At 41.6% G+C, this 16,112-nt stretch overlaps 1 protein-coding gene across 2 annotated transcripts in view; it reads right to left on the bottom strand.

Moving 5' to 3' along the window:
- Nucleotides 1–13,309, bottom strand: part of CFAP97 (cilia and flagella associated protein 97) — a 34,638-nt gene extending 21,329 nt beyond the window's left edge. The window contains exons 1-4 of one of the 2 annotated variants that reach the window (XM_075500221.1): nucleotides 13,193–13,303; nucleotides 3,815–3,873; nucleotides 1,903–2,781; nucleotides 1,742–1,813 (exon numbers count right to left, since the gene is read on the bottom strand). In XM_075500221.1, the coding sequence (XP_075356336.1) occupies nucleotides 1,742–1,813; nucleotides 1,903–2,781; nucleotides 3,815–3,836 (973 nt within the window). In that variant the 5' untranslated portion in view covers nucleotides 3,837–3,873; nucleotides 13,193–13,303. Of the gene's footprint in view, nucleotides 1–1,741; nucleotides 1,814–1,902; nucleotides 2,782–3,814; nucleotides 3,874–13,192 lie in introns of both variants that reach the window. The other variant, XM_075500222.1, reaches the window with a different exon arrangement.
- Between the last annotated feature and the right edge of the window lie 2,803 nt (nucleotides 13,310–16,112).

Below are 16,112 nucleotides of genomic sequence, written 5' to 3'. Positions count from 1 at the left end.
ATGCACTCAGGTCTGGGCTTATACTGTTCTCACTTGAAGCAATGTTCATGCCTATGCAGTTCTGATGAATATTTCATGCAGACTGGGGAGGGGGAAATGATTTGCATTTTTTTTTTTAAATGAGTACAGAAAAACCTGGAAGCAATAACTCAGAATAAGATTAGCTCCTATTTTCCCAGACTAGTTACTTTCTACCATTTATAATCCTGCCCCATTTAAACTGCAAAATACCCAAAGTAATTAAGCTATGCTGCGCTTGCCAATTTAGAAAGGCACTTGGGTGTAATATGCATGTTAATCAGGAACATTAGCTGCCAGACTATATGAATTCTACTTCTCATTACTCAATCTTTATTATTGTTATTTAGAATTGTTTTTCAGTTTTGGGAAAAAACTCCCCCTCCCTTCCCAACAGAGATTAATCTCCGAGAATACTTATTCTGAGCTATAATACCCATTTGTTTTAGAGATGAGATGAATCCTTCCATAATCACGAGTTATTAAATGGCTTCTTGCTATCAGGGAACAAATAAAGATGTAGGACATCATAATTTCAATTGCCTAGCAACAACTCTTCTAACAACATGTTTTGACAAGTGGTTGGAGCTGTTTCTAGTATGAAAGAGTTGCTGGAGCACAAGAACTGTCAGAGATGAGATGGTTTTCTTGATGGCTAGCTCTGCTTTTCTTACCACCAGAAGAATTTCCATACAAGTAAAATCCTCATTTCTACTCATAGGAAAGTTAAATGACACATACAATATATTTTGAATCCTTACTCACTATAGGCTCAGTCTGGCAAGGTACAAAGTGAAGAAAGATGACACATGCAGGTTTAGTCATGCTGTATCTACCTCAATACAGCAAACTTGGGTTGAAATGTACCAGACGTAGACTGTAAGAAGCCTTCCTCACCTGAGATCAGCAGATTTCTTGAGCCAAGCCTCTTTTATTTTATAGATTTTTACTACTGAAAAATCTGGGCCATGAAAACAAGCACAAAAGCACTGTGTAGACCTTAAAATATCCACATGAGATCATCCAGTGCATTCTCACCCCATACAATGAAGTTTTGCAATGAATGCAGTGAAAGAGATACCAAGTTCTCTCTCTCAGACTTCATTATTAAGATTTATTAACTCTATTAGCAAGAAGCAACCGCTCAAGTTTTAGTAAAGATTATCTGTTATTTTTCTCTTTAAAATACGCTTACTCAACTTTATGGTATTTTGGAAGGCAGACACTTAGTTCAAAAAAAGAATTTCAAATAATTCCATTTCATTATCAAAGAGGTACCAGAAGTTTAAATACATGAATATGCAATGTAGTTTTGGACTGCCTTTCAATTTTGAAGGTCGATAACCCACCATTTTATCAGAAAGGTTGGTGTTTTAATTTAGATAGCAAATTGTGGCATAATCCAGTAAACCTTGATTTCTCAAAATGCATGTGCAGTTTTATTATTCAATTAGTTAATATATCAAATCTTATTTAGAGATTCGTCCTGTCTGTATATCTTACTTCTAGGTATATGCTCATACACATGCTTCTTCTTTCCACTGTAGAATCAGTACTATTTACATACATAAGAATGCAAAGAATTAGATCCACACAGCTTAATCACGAATCAGTTTTAAAAATACATGGGGCACATTAAAACCTCATTCTCTTCTATCAGAACTCTATTGTTCTCAACAACGTACAGATGTCAGTGTTTGTAAAAAGAAAATTTAAAAGTCACCTTTCAAAAGCTGATTCAGGTCCATGGCATCATGCAGGACTTTTCGACTATATCTGTGATCAAACTCGGAATCTAATGAAAAAAATACAGATATAAGATTGGATTTCCCAGCCCCGTAGGATTTGCAAATTTTGTGTTGTACTTAAAGTCTTCAAAATTACCATATAATTCTTGGTTCACATTTTCCTGTCTTTTTATTTTTAATTTCTTATCATTTGATGCTGCAAGTTCAAAAGACTGGATAGGACTGATGTCTGGAGTTGACAGAGGTGTTACGTCAGTCACTGTGTCTTCAGACTCCTCCAAGTAGTCACCGACCTTTGGTTTTCCTTCTGCTAATTTCATTGCTGACTTGAATTTTTGTTTTGGAGACAGAAGAGTGTTCCTACAAGCATTCCTCTTTGAGGAACAATGAGATGAATCTGATAAACAGCTGTCGGAATCTGTATCAGAACAATCTGTATCTGAGCTTGAGGATGAGGATGAGGAGGAAGAGGAGGAGGAAGAGGAAGAGGAGCTGATATTAGTATATTTTTTGCTAGCCTTTTTTATGTTGTTTGACTGCTTAGCTGACTTTGGTCTAACCTTCTGTTTTTTGCCATCATCACTACTATCTTCTTCATCTGTATAATAATCTTCTTCACCTTCTTTAACTATTTTGGGGATTCCAGCAGGAACATTCTCCTGCGTTCCCCTACTGGCTGCAGATGTTGCTCCAGATGTACCTGCATTCACCACAACTGGAGAAAGTGACAACGATGAAGCATCTCCAAGCTGATCCGTGGTATTTTCTAGGGACTGATCCTTCCGCAAATCTTTCTGCTTTTCTTCACTTTCCTCCTCACAACACTTTGCATCCTTTGAATTAGAAACCAAATCAGGGTCTGCAAGAGCTGCCTTTGTACTTCCTTTCTCTATACATTCATCATTTTCTTCAGCTTTCTTTTTCTCTTCCTCAAAATCACTGTCAAAGAAAGCATGATCCACTTCACCATCTGATACATCTTCAAACCGGTCCATACTGAAATACGAAGTGCTGCCTGCAACCATCAGAAAAGGTTTCCAAAGGTTAGCATAAAAACAGATCCAAGTACACTTTTAGTATAATAGTTTTGTTCTTTACTCTTTTAGCTCTAGTAATTTATAATTCTGCAATTAATTTTTGTTACGTTGCTACAGACAACTCCATAGTAAGTTCTATAAAGAAATTCAGTGCCGCCTTATTGTACACAGCTTACATGTTAGACCGAAAAGCTTTACTTTAAGCCAACAAAACCCACCACGATTTCAAAACTTTTACTCCTAAGGAAATTAGTCAAACACTGTTAGTGGCTAAAGAGTCTTAACTATGACAAACAAGCAATTGAAGTATCTCATTTTGTTCCTTTAAGCTAGAGCCATTTTAAGCTACAGCCACCAATAAGCCATCATTAGTTTGGATTTTAGATTAAAAACCTTGTTTGTATGTGGTGGTCATCATCTTGGCTGACACAGCCATTCAAACTGTAGACTTTCAGCACTTAAAGTAGGAGCAATTTCAATTTACACCAAAAGATCCATAGCTCTATAGGTTAAGTTGTAATAGATGTAGGGTGTGTCAGTGTTAATGCTTTAGTTTGGATCAGGAGCCTGCTTTTCTTGACAGTCCTCTAACTCACACTGCATAGTACAGTGAGCAAACTTGATTCTTTCAGATGAAACTAACCTTTAAAGGTGTGCTCCAGGCATGAAACTAGATGCAGACCAACAAGTACAGCTTGAAATATAAAATTTTGTTAACTTTAATGCATACATCCATGTATTTTTAGTTTATGTAACACTACTCTTGCAAAGGAGACTAAACTATCTCATTGGCTATAATATAATATGTGGTCACACCACGACTTCTCAGATGTCTCTTTTCTGAACACAATCTCTTAAGTGAGGATGGGCTTTAACTCAAGACGGTGGTAAAAGGGCAGAGTAGAGGTGGCAAAAGGTGATAAAAGATAGCAAGGAGCCCGTACACTCCTTTCCACCATTAGCACCAGCCAAGGACATCTTCCCACTCTGCAAGACTTAAGAATAGCTTACCTGCCAGTGGCCTGTTTCCCATGAAGACTGAGCCACAACTGATTCATGGACAGCAACCACTGTTACCAGGAGAAATGCAGTTTAGCAGTCTGACTCTGCCAAAGGAGCAGCAGTCATAACACCAGTTATTTCACTGCCAAATGCTCCTTCCACTTTTCTGGCACAATCCCCTAAAGGCTTTAGCCTTCATCTTAATGGAAAACAGACATGCTGTGCTGGTCAATTTCTCTCACTGACGCTCTTAATCATTCACAAACTAAACATTAATTAATTTTGTAGTTTCCATTAAAAACAAACAAGAGGAAATAGCTGAAGAGATGGTATTTTTGGTTCCTATTCCCCTCATGCATCTAGAATGTCTTTAAGGGAGCTGGAATTTGCCAAGAAGTAATACAGAAGAAGCAATTTTGCTGATAAACCATGCCTAAATTACTAAATTGGCTGTGCATACACACACAGACACACTTACACCCCTTTATATACAGGGCAGAATGTAATTTTATTCCTGTGAGAAGTACAGAGTTCTGCTACATTATCAATTGTTAAAATACAGAATCAACAAGTGATATTCTGAAATCCCAAGAAAACTTTCATTAGAATCAAATACTTATCATTAACTGCTAATGCTAATGACCACCATATTTATTTTAAAAAATATATATGCTTTCTGTGGCTTTCTGCCATGAAACCCTCTAACACAAATATGATCAACTCAAGTGAGCAGGTTGGCCATTAATTATTTGTCAGATCTTTTTTTACTGTAATATTTCCTCTCCCCGTGTAATTCTCTGCCTGCCTCTCCCTATTTCTTGTAACTGTAACACCCACCCATTACCCCAACCAAGCACATCCATTTCTATTTGTCTCTTCCTCACTGCAGTTCCTCCTAGTTTATACCACTTTTTAATCCCTTGACCTGTAAACACCAAGCTTGACACATTTAAGAGCAGAAAGCAGTGGCCAAGCAGCCAAGAAGCACATGCAGTCTGGCTGTTGGGGCAGTAGGGACCCACACTTTCTCGTCAAGAGGTCGATACACTGAGCATCTGATTACATACCAAGACTACATCCATATTCTCACCAGCCAGCCACTGCAAGAGCAAAGACCACTTAGCCCCTGTATGGGCCAACCACTGCCTGCTGCTGCACTGCCCAAAGGACAAGCAGCATTTTGACATCCTCCTCCATGTTAAACAAAGATCAAGACGTTATTCACACTAAATGTATTGAGTGTTTTTCCCCTGCCAACTGCAAACCTGCCAACTACAGCACCACCTGAAATATTTTTGTAGGTAATGCCTAATAGCAGGCCTTTAGGCATGGGTGCAATATGAAGTATCTTATACAAAGGTAGGATAGTACATAAAAAGTGATATAGCACACATCAGCTCCTCGCTCTCCTTTCATGTACCCATGTAGGGACATGCAAGTACCTGCTTTAAAATGGGTTATCCTAGAATTAGGATAATAATATAATTAGGATAATACAGATTTAGATGGGGTTTTGTGTTTGAACATATACTGCCTTTTGATAACATTGATAACATTTTTAACCTTGGTTAAACCTTAAAGCTATCCAATCAATTTTTCACTTTGTTAAATGCAGACCATCTGAAATACATGCATCAGACATCACTGAAATAAATCACAGAAAAAAAGAAAAAAATCAACATTAAAGTAGAAGCAGTGATCAACTTTCTTTTCTTTTAAGCATTCTACTTTCACCATCAAGGAAGAGGATGGTTCCTACAGAGAGAAAAGCTTTTTTTTTTTTTTTCCTATCTAGTAATATACAAATTCCTAGTACACAGAACAACACACTGAATTTGTATGCTATACATCCTCTGAAGGCCCTAAGTGCTTTCAGGATGTCTTAAGATTCTGGTAATTAATAAAAGTGGAAAACAAGCCCCTTAAGCATGCTGTGGGCTGAATCAGAAATTTCTGACATTACTGTGTGCATACTGTGCCTCACCACAAAGGCCATAATACAGTACAGCTATAGTACACTCAAGATGAGTCAACAATATGTTTCCTGGAACAAAAAGGAACAGGCATCATCTTAGGATGTATTAACAAACATATATGTAAAGGATCAGAAGCAATAATAATGTTGTATTCAGCTCCAATAAGGCACCTTCTGGTTTAGGGTTATTAATTTTGCTTTGTAAGTATAATTGATACTGAAAGAAGTAACCAAGCAGGCAACCTTCTCCCAGCCTGCACAATTAGTGCTCCCACAGATGGCACCTCTCCTTTCAGCTGGAAATTTCTACCTCTTCAGAACAGGGACCCACCCTCCTGATCTCAGAGAGCAGAAACAAGTGTTTGAGAGCTAAGGGGCTGGAAGATTAAAATGTTGTAATTAAAAGATTTATACTATCAGTTGCAGATGTTCTTTAGGACACTCCAAAATCCTCTGACTCTCTTTACTCATTATTGCCCCTCTGTCAGGGATCCTGCCCCCTTAAACCTGCTGACTGTCAAATCACCTCTTTGTATGGTGAACTTGAGAGAGGGTAAAAATGCTAAACATATAATCTGACTACCATTTTAAAAAACAACAATCATTAAACAAGTTACCATGTAAAAACACACTAGTTCAAACCCCACCCCCCTCTTTCTCCTCCCTTCCTCATTTTTGGCTGAGGCTTTAAAAAAAAAAAAAAAAAAAGACAAATGTGAAAATGTCTGGAAGAGAGCAATAAAAATTAAGACAATTAGAAAAGTCCAACTTCTGAGGGTTTGTTTAGTTTAAAAGAGGGGAAACACAGGGAAACATAAGTCTTAAAACCTGTAAACAGACTAACCCAAAACTTAGTTTGTTCTCAGATACAACCAACAGTGGTAAAGATCAACTAGTGCAGCGGCTTCCAGCCATGTGACAAACCACACATACCCAGCCCTACCTACCTCCTCTTTAATTAAAGCTTTCATTTTTACTACTAAGAAACAACAAAGCATACAAAGGAGGAACTATACCTCTCAGGAAACTATTTCCCTTGAGGGCAACCCCCAATGAATGAGACAACCAGCCTGTTTAGTAGATATTCTAATTTTCCAAGCTCAAAGCACAATACCTGCTACAGCTGTTCTGCACACTATATATGGTGTCCAAACTTGGGTACCAATTTCCCCAATCCAAACCATGATGGGTTCATAACCAATCTACAAAACACAAGGCCTCAACCCCAGCTCAGAATAAACTCCAACACTACAAATCTATCCAAGCTCTGCTCCTCCACACAGTTAGACATGCTGCACTGGACCTGTTCCTACACCCTGAGATGAAAGGGCTGGCTGAGACACAGGCAAGTTCCTCTGCAAAACACCACAAAGCAGTCAGGAGCTGGAATTAGAATCATAGAATAATTTAGGTTGGAAGGGATCCTCTGGACATTATCCAGTCCAGTCCACTTCTCAAAGTTGGATCTAGTTATGCTCAAGGCCTTGTCCAGCCAAGTTTTCAACAACTCCAAGGATGAACACTTAAAGTCCTATGTGGGCACCTGCTCCAGTGCTTAACAACCCTCACTGTGAATTTTTTTTCTTTAATCAGAATTTCCCTTGCAACTATTGCTTCTATCCTTTCGTGGTGCACCTTGAAGAAAAATCTGGCTCTGTCCAGCTACAGGTAACCATGTTGCTGCTGATCAACCACCTAGACATAACTACGTGGGGGTGAATCCCTTTGCTCAGATTACAACCTACATATTTACTGCTGATTCATGACAAACTTCTTGCTGTTGGCTCATGAGATAGTAGTAGGCTTGTGCCTGAACTGAATAATCTGAACAGCCCATGGAACCACCATTTGTCCCTTGCAGACCAGATCAGAACTACCATTGTTTCCAGTGCATCCAAAACCACTTGTCCAGCTGATTCTCAGCTGGCTCTCTCATGCCCTTCACTGTCTTTTTCTCTCTCCTAGCTAGAGAAGAGGAAGGAGGGAAGACCTGCTACTTCAAATTTATGGGGTCAATATACCCAGCTGTTGCTGCCCTTTTTCCTCTGCTTTTTTTGCTTAGGTTTTTTTGTTTGTTTTCTTTGATTGTTTTGGATTGCTTTTTTGCCCTAGTTCTCTCTGCTGGACACAAAGGAAAAGATTTTTCCCTGTACGCTGCAAGATATAGTTTAGTAACTCCCAAACCTATGACAGGTTAGCCCTCAGAACAGCAGTGCTGTCTCTAAACAGACGTAGGCCCACTGGAGATGCTCCAAAGTACTTTGGAGTCCTTTTAAAAGGATTCCAACAGAAAGCCCTGAGTCTCCTGGCTATTACAAGCAAGGATTTCAGTTCAGCAAATGGGCATGAGAAAGTCCCGGAACAGAGTCAGTTGCCATCATCTGTTAGAGCAAATGAAAGCACATGACCACCAGAGAACCCTAGATAACTGCAGGGCAAAGGCTTTCAAGTTAATGTACAAGGGAGGGGGGGGGAAGAGGGGAGGGGGGAAAGAAAGAGTAGTTCCTCTTGAGCCAAAACCAAGCCACTCCCCAACTATGAAAAGCTGCAATGCATTATGCCGAGAGGTGTGGATCTGCAGCTCCAGGACTTCACTCATACACACACATTAAATGTTTGTTCTTCAGCAAAGGTCACCTTGTGACTTCATGAGCAGAAAGGCTGGGTCAGAGACTACTGAAGTTAAATGATGGGAGTGATGATTCCCATCAGGCCTGTCTAAACAGGCCACGGCTACTCAGAATCCCAAGAAAATGACCAGCGACCCTCCAAACCCCGAGGGAACAGAAGCAGCTTACAATCAAAATAAAAAATAAAGACAACAAATCATATGTTGTTTGAAAAAAGTATCAGCAGTTTCTGGAAGGATTTCCTTCATAAGGCCCTCCATCTCTACAAGCATAAGTGATGCCACCCACATTAAAAATCTCATGGGCCTACTGCCATACACAGTTTCTCACCACCTGGAAGAGTCCCACCTCCAGCTACCTCAGGGACCAAAAGGCAGCAAGATGCTAGGAGGAAACTGGTCACTGGCATTGACCCTTCCCAGAAGTGACCCATAGCCACAGTCTTTCGATAACATAGGAAGACAGGAAATGTTATTTGTACACAGGTACAAAAAGTCCAGAAAAGGACAGACTCTACTGCCAGGTATTGAGGGTGAAGAGCAAGGTAAAAGGAAGCTGAGTTTTCTTGCTCCTGCTGTACTGGTGCATATCTATGAAGAGTATTTCTGCCCAGTATAAAGATTTAAATATTGGGACAACATGTATCCAACCAGGCTATCCGCAACTGAAGGTGGTGAATCTGCACAGTAGTCCACAATGGCATGCAGGAAAAAGAAAACCAATTCCTCTTATTAAAGCAAAACTTCAGCATATCTGCCATGTAAAGGCTGGAGTTACGCCTGCCGCTGCCCTGGTGCGCCAGTCGGGGGATTACCTGTGTGTGCCTTCCTTAAGCTCCAAGCACACCACTCAAACATCAGATCCCTTGGGATCTGCTGAGACTAATCCAAGGAGCTGCTGCAGACTGTTGGGAGTCAGGTATTGCCATCTTCCAAATGACAACGGATACACCATTTCTCCAGCTTCATGTAAGCAATGCTTCCATGTTGGTCAACTGTCTCAAAAAGTACAGCCCAAGGGTGGCCCAGACCTCAGTAAAGGTCTCTGTATATATCTTCAAGCTCTCAAACCACCATTGATCATTCCCCGCTTGAAACTACATGGAGGCATAAAACCCTTCTTTCATCACAGTTCAAAAGTAAATGAGACACAACAATTCTTTCACCAATATTTGTACAGTAGCTTTCCCCCTACTCTCACCTTGTAACAGACCAGTTGTGTTCAGTCTGCGCTCCTGTCTCATTCATTGCATGCAATAGAGGTATGGCCCAGAAATGTTTAGAATCTACAGATGCCCATCTGCTACTGTTAGGAAGACAGTCCTCAAAAATAAAGCCATAATAGAGTTCAAGAGCATTGAAACTTTCATCCAAGAGCTGACCATCTATACTGTGCACATGCCACTTAACCTTGGCATATTCTGGATTTGCCTCTGTGTCAGTCCTGAAATAGATGGCAGGACCACAAAGGAAGCAACTATACCATTTCACAGGCTATTGACAGAGTTCAGCAGCAGATAAATCACAGCATACTCCAGAATACCAGGCCATCCTTACCAAGTGGCACAAGACATGAACTGTCTCCGACAACAGAAATGCTCACTGAACTAGAAGTTTGTTCATGCTTCTGATGTTACAGATTTAGTATGCTTAGTGACCTGACTGCACAAATAGGTATGTCATCAGCATTTCCCTCAGCACTTTGCATAGATGTACTTCCACGCAGATCAAATAGATGCGAGTTTTGTGACCACAAGATGACACCTATTATCACAGTTTGGAAAATATACATACAGTTTTACAGAGATAATGATCACATTCTCCACAGCCACTGAAAATAAGATGCAATTCTTTTAATTTTCAGTGAATATATTTCTATCTAAGAGGAACAAGCACTGTCTAGTACAGATGAGCAGGAGTAAGTACAGAAATTCAGTCACTAAATCAGTATAGAAAGAACAGCTTAAACAAGTATCACTTAGGAATAGTCCAAGTATATTTATGTTTCCTCAGAATGTGTGTAGGGGGCAAATGAGGTAAAGGCCTCTTGCAATCCTCTCTTGCATTATCTCTTTATGACTTGTTCATTTCTTCAGATGAGAAATATCAGTATGGAAAAGCAAATAAAATGCTGAAATATAGGGCGCTCTTTTAAATTCAACATAATATGAGTTTCCTGGAGTTCCAACGTTTATCATGTTATTGCAATGAAACGCTTCAAGAATGACAAATACCCATCATTGTATTGTAATTTAAACATCAGTTGAGATTGTTGGATGGGAAAAATACTTAGCCAAGGAACGTAGGTTATGTTTTCGACCCTTACTATCATCAGTCTTGGTTGAGCATAGGACCAGGAAGCAAAGAATGAAAAAACTTTAAAAAGCAGCTCTTGTGGAAGCACTAAGGTACATACATCATAATAATGGTCTGCCTATCTCCCATGAATTTAAGGGGATACCTAGGCTCACCTAGGAGCCAGCTCACTTTGAGGCTCTTACCTCTAAGCTCCAGGTACATTATTACGTAATAAATCACCCGAGTCCTGACTGAGCAGACTTTAAAAAGCTCTAGATGCTCCTATCACCTATGCCACCTATCCCGCAAATTTTGAAATACTCCTTAGAGAAACACATGTATGCGCTGCTGGGTCAAATCTCTAAAGGAACTGGCTAATTGCACTTTCAAAGCCTCAACAGGCTCTGCATTCCTGACGGCCCTCTGAGCCCATGTAAGTCTTATGCAGAAACATGGGACCCTCTGAATGTCCTTTTAAACATGGTCAAGCACAAAACCAAAACAAAAATCCCAGTAGGTCATAAAAGCTTTAAGTCCCAATAAAAGGAAGAGAAAGGAAGAGAATGTCCCCAAATTACTTGTTCTCTCCTTTTCTCTGGTCTCCACTCCATACCATTACAAGGATTATCTAGGCTGAGAAAATACAAAGGAACAATGTCCGCACTACCAAAACAAAAACAAAAACCAAAAAAACCAAAACCAAACCAAACAAAACCCCAAAAACAAACAGGAAAAAGTGGTGGGAGAGCTTGAAGCACTCCAAAAGCTGAGCCCAAATTTTTGGAAACCGTATTTTAAAATGCCAATTATTTTACAAACCCATTCTTAAGCTAACATCCGTTGACTAATTTTCTAGTAATGATGACTTCATTTTAGTCTTTAAATAGTTCCTCTGAAGAATTTAACTTTTTGTGGAACTTTGTTCTCTCTCCATTGACAACTCCAGCAATTGCCTTCTATCCAAGAGATTAACTATTTTTTCACAGAAGCAAAAATGTGCACAATGCACTTCATGCTCTACATTGAGCACCTCATAACAGACAAAAGCAGGGATACAAAAGAAATTTAGCACTGCTATTTCTGTTATATTCATTCCATCCCACATAGTTTTCCTGCTGTTTCTATGAATGTTGCATAGAAATTTTAACCACACAATTTTTGAATATAGAAATGTCCAAATGCAAACACTAGATGCTTTTTATATGTTTTATAGTAAGAATGAACAAGTGCAAATGTTTGCATACTATAATAAGACCAGCTTCTGAAAAATTGAGTTTAACTGCAAGGGAAAAACTTTAGCAAAGCATAGAAGTTACATGACCTTAAATTCGGTTGTGCCAGAAGCCATGCTAAACTGTATTTTAAAATGACAATTTCCCTAACATGCTGTGAAAACTCCAGAAAAAACAGAGCTTCATGAGCATGACATATGCTGCTGTTTGTTGTATCATCTCACTGAGATGCTTTGGAATGAATTCAGTACTCTGCTCTGCTGCAGGGGCTGCAAAAATGACAGCCAAGAAAGGCCCAGGATTTACAGTTACTTCTTTTGTGATTTCCACACAAATCCACAGGGGCCAAGAGATTTGGTGGTTGGTTATTTTTCCAAACTACGGCCCCACCCTGGGAACCACTACTGCAGAACACAGCCCTGTGCAGGGCAGGGGGAGTTACAACACCGCTGTCCTGAGGAAACTGTGGAGATATGACTTTTGCTATGACTTAACACGCTCAAGGCAAGCTGTTTACAATGATAATTTCAGTAGACTTAATTCCCACTAACTACACCCAACCAAAACACTTCACTAAACTCTATTCGAGCATCGCTTCAACACATCCCTCCTAGTCCAGTAACTTTAAGGATGGCACGCACAACGCAGTAACTCGCTCCCAAAGCTGATAACTACGATGCCAATGAGGGCCGGTGCCTCAGAAGAAAATCTCCCACCTCTTTTCCAATCCCACTGAGGAGCAGAGAGAGCAGGCACAGCACTGAAGCAGGGCATAAAATATATCTGACGGCGGCATGACAAAACACTGGTGGCTCAACGCCAGCCGAAGCCCTCCAAATATAGCATGCGCGACGTGCTTGGGAGACACCTACATACATGTCGCTCAGGCAGACCCCAAGTAGAAAGACAGCAAATTTAAAAATAATAAAAATATAAATTATATAATGATTAAAAAATCATATATATATATATATAAAACCAAAACACGTCTCCCACCTTGTTTGATCTAGCAAAAATTACCACAGGCGGGGGAGGAAATTGCCTACCGCCCCCTCCCGCCGCCCTCAACCGCCACACACCCGCTCTCCGGGCACCTTCCATGGGGAGGAGGCACCGGCGACCCCCGAGACGGAGCACCGGAAGCCCCGCTGCCGCCAGGCCGGGCTGGCAGCCGCCGAGAAGCAGCAGCCACCGTCTCCCCCCTCCCCGGCTTTGTTGTGGTAACGGCGCAGGCAACCGGGGCGGATACTCACACGCACGGGAGGAGAGAGAAAGAGAGAGGAGGGGAAGGGGGAACGCGCAGCGCTGCGGCCGCCGTTTAGCTGCCAGGCCCCTACGCAGCCCGGGCCGCCCCCTCGCGTCGTCGGGCGGGGAAAGGCGGTGCCTGAGGGGGCGGGAAGGGAGGCGGGAGCCGGGACCTCCCACTGGTCCCGCCCCCCTCGGGCGCTGACTCTCCGCTTCCCTCCCGCCTCCGTCGGCTCTGCAGGAAGCGGGGGAGAAAGCTGGGACTCTCGCTGAGGTGATGGCGCCCCATGCTGAGGTGATAGTGCCCCAAGTTGAGGTGATGGTCCCCAGGTTGAGGTGATGTGGCTCCAGGCTGAAGTGATGGGGCTCCAGGTTGAGGTGATGGTGCCTCAGGTTGACTTGGTGGGGCTCCAGGTTGAGGTGATGCGGCTGCAAGCTGAGGTGATAGTGCCCCAAGCTGAGGTGATGGGGCTCCAGGTTGAGGTGATGGTGCCTCAGGTTGACTTGGTGGGGCTCCAGGTTGAGGTGACAGGGTTGCATGCTGAGGTGATAGTGCCCCAAGTTGAGGTGATGGGGCTCCGGGTTGAGACGATGGTGCCCTGGGTTGAGGCGATGGCGCCCCATGCTGAGGTGATAGTGTCCCAAGTTGAGGTGATGGGGCTCCGGGTTGAGACGATGGTGCCCTGGGTTGAGGCAATGGTGCCCCATGCTGAGGTGATAGTGCCCCAAGTTGAGGTGATGGGGCTCCGGGTTGAGACGATGGTGCCCTGGGTTGAGGCAATGGGCCCCATGCTGAGGTGATAGTGCCCCTAGTTGAGGTGATGGTCCCCAGACTGAGGCAATGGGGCTCCAGGCTGAGGTGATGGTGCTCCATGTTGAGGTGATGGGGCCACATGCTGAGGTGATGGTGCCTGAGATTGAGATGATAGTGCCCCAGGCTGAGGTGCTGGCACTCCATTTTAAGGTGATGGTATCCTAGGGTGAGAAAACAGTGTCCCAGGTTGAGGCAATGAGGCCCCATGCTGAGGTGATGTTTCTCCATCTTGGGGTAACAAACAGTGCCCCAGATTGAGGTGATGGTGCTCCAGGTTGAGATGATGGCACTCCTGGTTGAGGTGCTGGCAGCCCATGTGGAGGGCATAGTGCCCCAGTTTGAGGGGATGGTGCCCCAGGCTGAGGTGACAGTGACTTACCTTGTGGTGATGGTGCCCCATGTTAAGGCAACAGGACCCCAGGTTGAGGACATGGGCCCCCAAATTATAGTGGCTAGGCTGCAGCACCGAGCGACATGTCCTGCGGAAATGGAGTGGGTGAACTGATCTGGAGGGCCTCTAGGGACATCTGACCCACATCTTTGGGTTTGGATCAGGACCTTTCCCTGAGTGAACCTGATCTCAGCATCCTTGAATCTCAGTATAAGTATTGCAGAAACATGGATGAAGCCTTCAGGGAGAGTTTTGTTACTTCTAGCACTGACTAGGTAAGTGGTGACTACCTACTAGTGATCTGCCACCGGGAAGTGGTAGTGTCCTGTTACACGGTGGGAAAGGTTTCAGCTCTTTCGAAAGGGTCAGTTGCAGTATCAGACCTTGGCATTTCTTTAATAATAATAATGTTACTTTTTAACAAAGTAGCAAAGAATTATGTGAAAAGAAAGACTTCTAGATTACTGATCCACACATTCAAAACTAAAAATTCAACTTTACTTTGGCCCCATTGTTCATCATGAAAAAGCTTTAATGACGTGATCACGTTTTTTTCTGAGCATATTGAATTTTGAGTTGAGTAGGGGCTGTGCAGCCAAGACAACTGTTGTGTATGGCCCTATTTCACTTGGCACTTGAACACACACACACACACACAGAGGCACATATGTATGTATGTACGTGTGTGTATATATATATAGACACATATTTTTAAATACATGTGGTGAATGTGTCAGAACACTACAGAAAAGAAAGAAAATCTCTTGATTAAGACAACTGAATGTCTCTACGTTGACCAGAGTCTAGTCCTACTTGTGCTACACAGTGATTAATGGAGGTTCTGCAAATTATGTGGAACCTTATTCAACTCACTGTTGAAATGTTGAATAATCACAACTTCAGCTAAAATCAATGCAAGCTGTATTTGGAAAACATCAAGTGCTACAAAATGCAGAGCACTCAAAAAATTTTGTCTTAGGTACCTCACATTGGACACTAAATGGGTGCTTTTGTCCTTTTTTTTCCTGTGTGTCAGGTTCCTATCTGCAAATAGGCAAAATACAATACCATTGTCTCAAAAAGGTGTAGCAAAAAATCAAATCAGTTAATATTAGTCTAACTTACATATTTTGTAGAAATGTGGGCAACAAAATTAATAGTTATCTTCTGAAAGCAGTTCAACTAATTTTCAGTAAAGGAGGAGTGGTGCCTAACGGAAAGATAGTATATGATCGTGTAAAGTCTATATGATAATGGCTTTACAAATTACATTCTTGTAAGGAGAAAAAAACTGTGTAAGTAGAATTTTTGCAGTTGTAATATATAAACATCAAGGTAAAGTTTTATCAGACAAACTATGTTGACTTTTATAGAGACAGACTCTTTATATGGTTTCCACTGAAATGCGTCTGCATTTTACATTTTCAATCAAGTTCAAAGCATCTACCATTGCAGGGAAGGTTTTAAAAGGCAAAAAAGGTGGACAGTTTTGAGCCCCTTCATTCTACAAGCCTTTGAGAAATAATCACAATCATCTTCATGAGTTTTTTGAAAGGTGTCAAACAAGATTTAAGATACTGAGAAGTATAACAATCTCCTTTTCTCTTGCTCTATTAGCTAGGGTTCATGAAATCAACACCATTCACTATCCAGTAAATTCGTTTTTGCTCTTTCCTATGATTGTTTCTAATAGCGTTAGTTATCACTCTTCCATACCACCAGG

This window comes from Mycteria americana, chromosome 4 (genome assembly GCF_035582795.1).
Source record: "Mycteria americana isolate JAX WOST 10 ecotype Jacksonville Zoo and Gardens chromosome 4, USCA_MyAme_1.0, whole genome shotgun sequence".
Taxonomy (NCBI): Eukaryota; Metazoa; Chordata; class Aves; order Ciconiiformes; family Ciconiidae; genus Mycteria; species Mycteria americana.
Note: the sequence above shows the minus strand (reverse complement) of the source record. Positions and strands in the feature narration are given on the sequence as shown.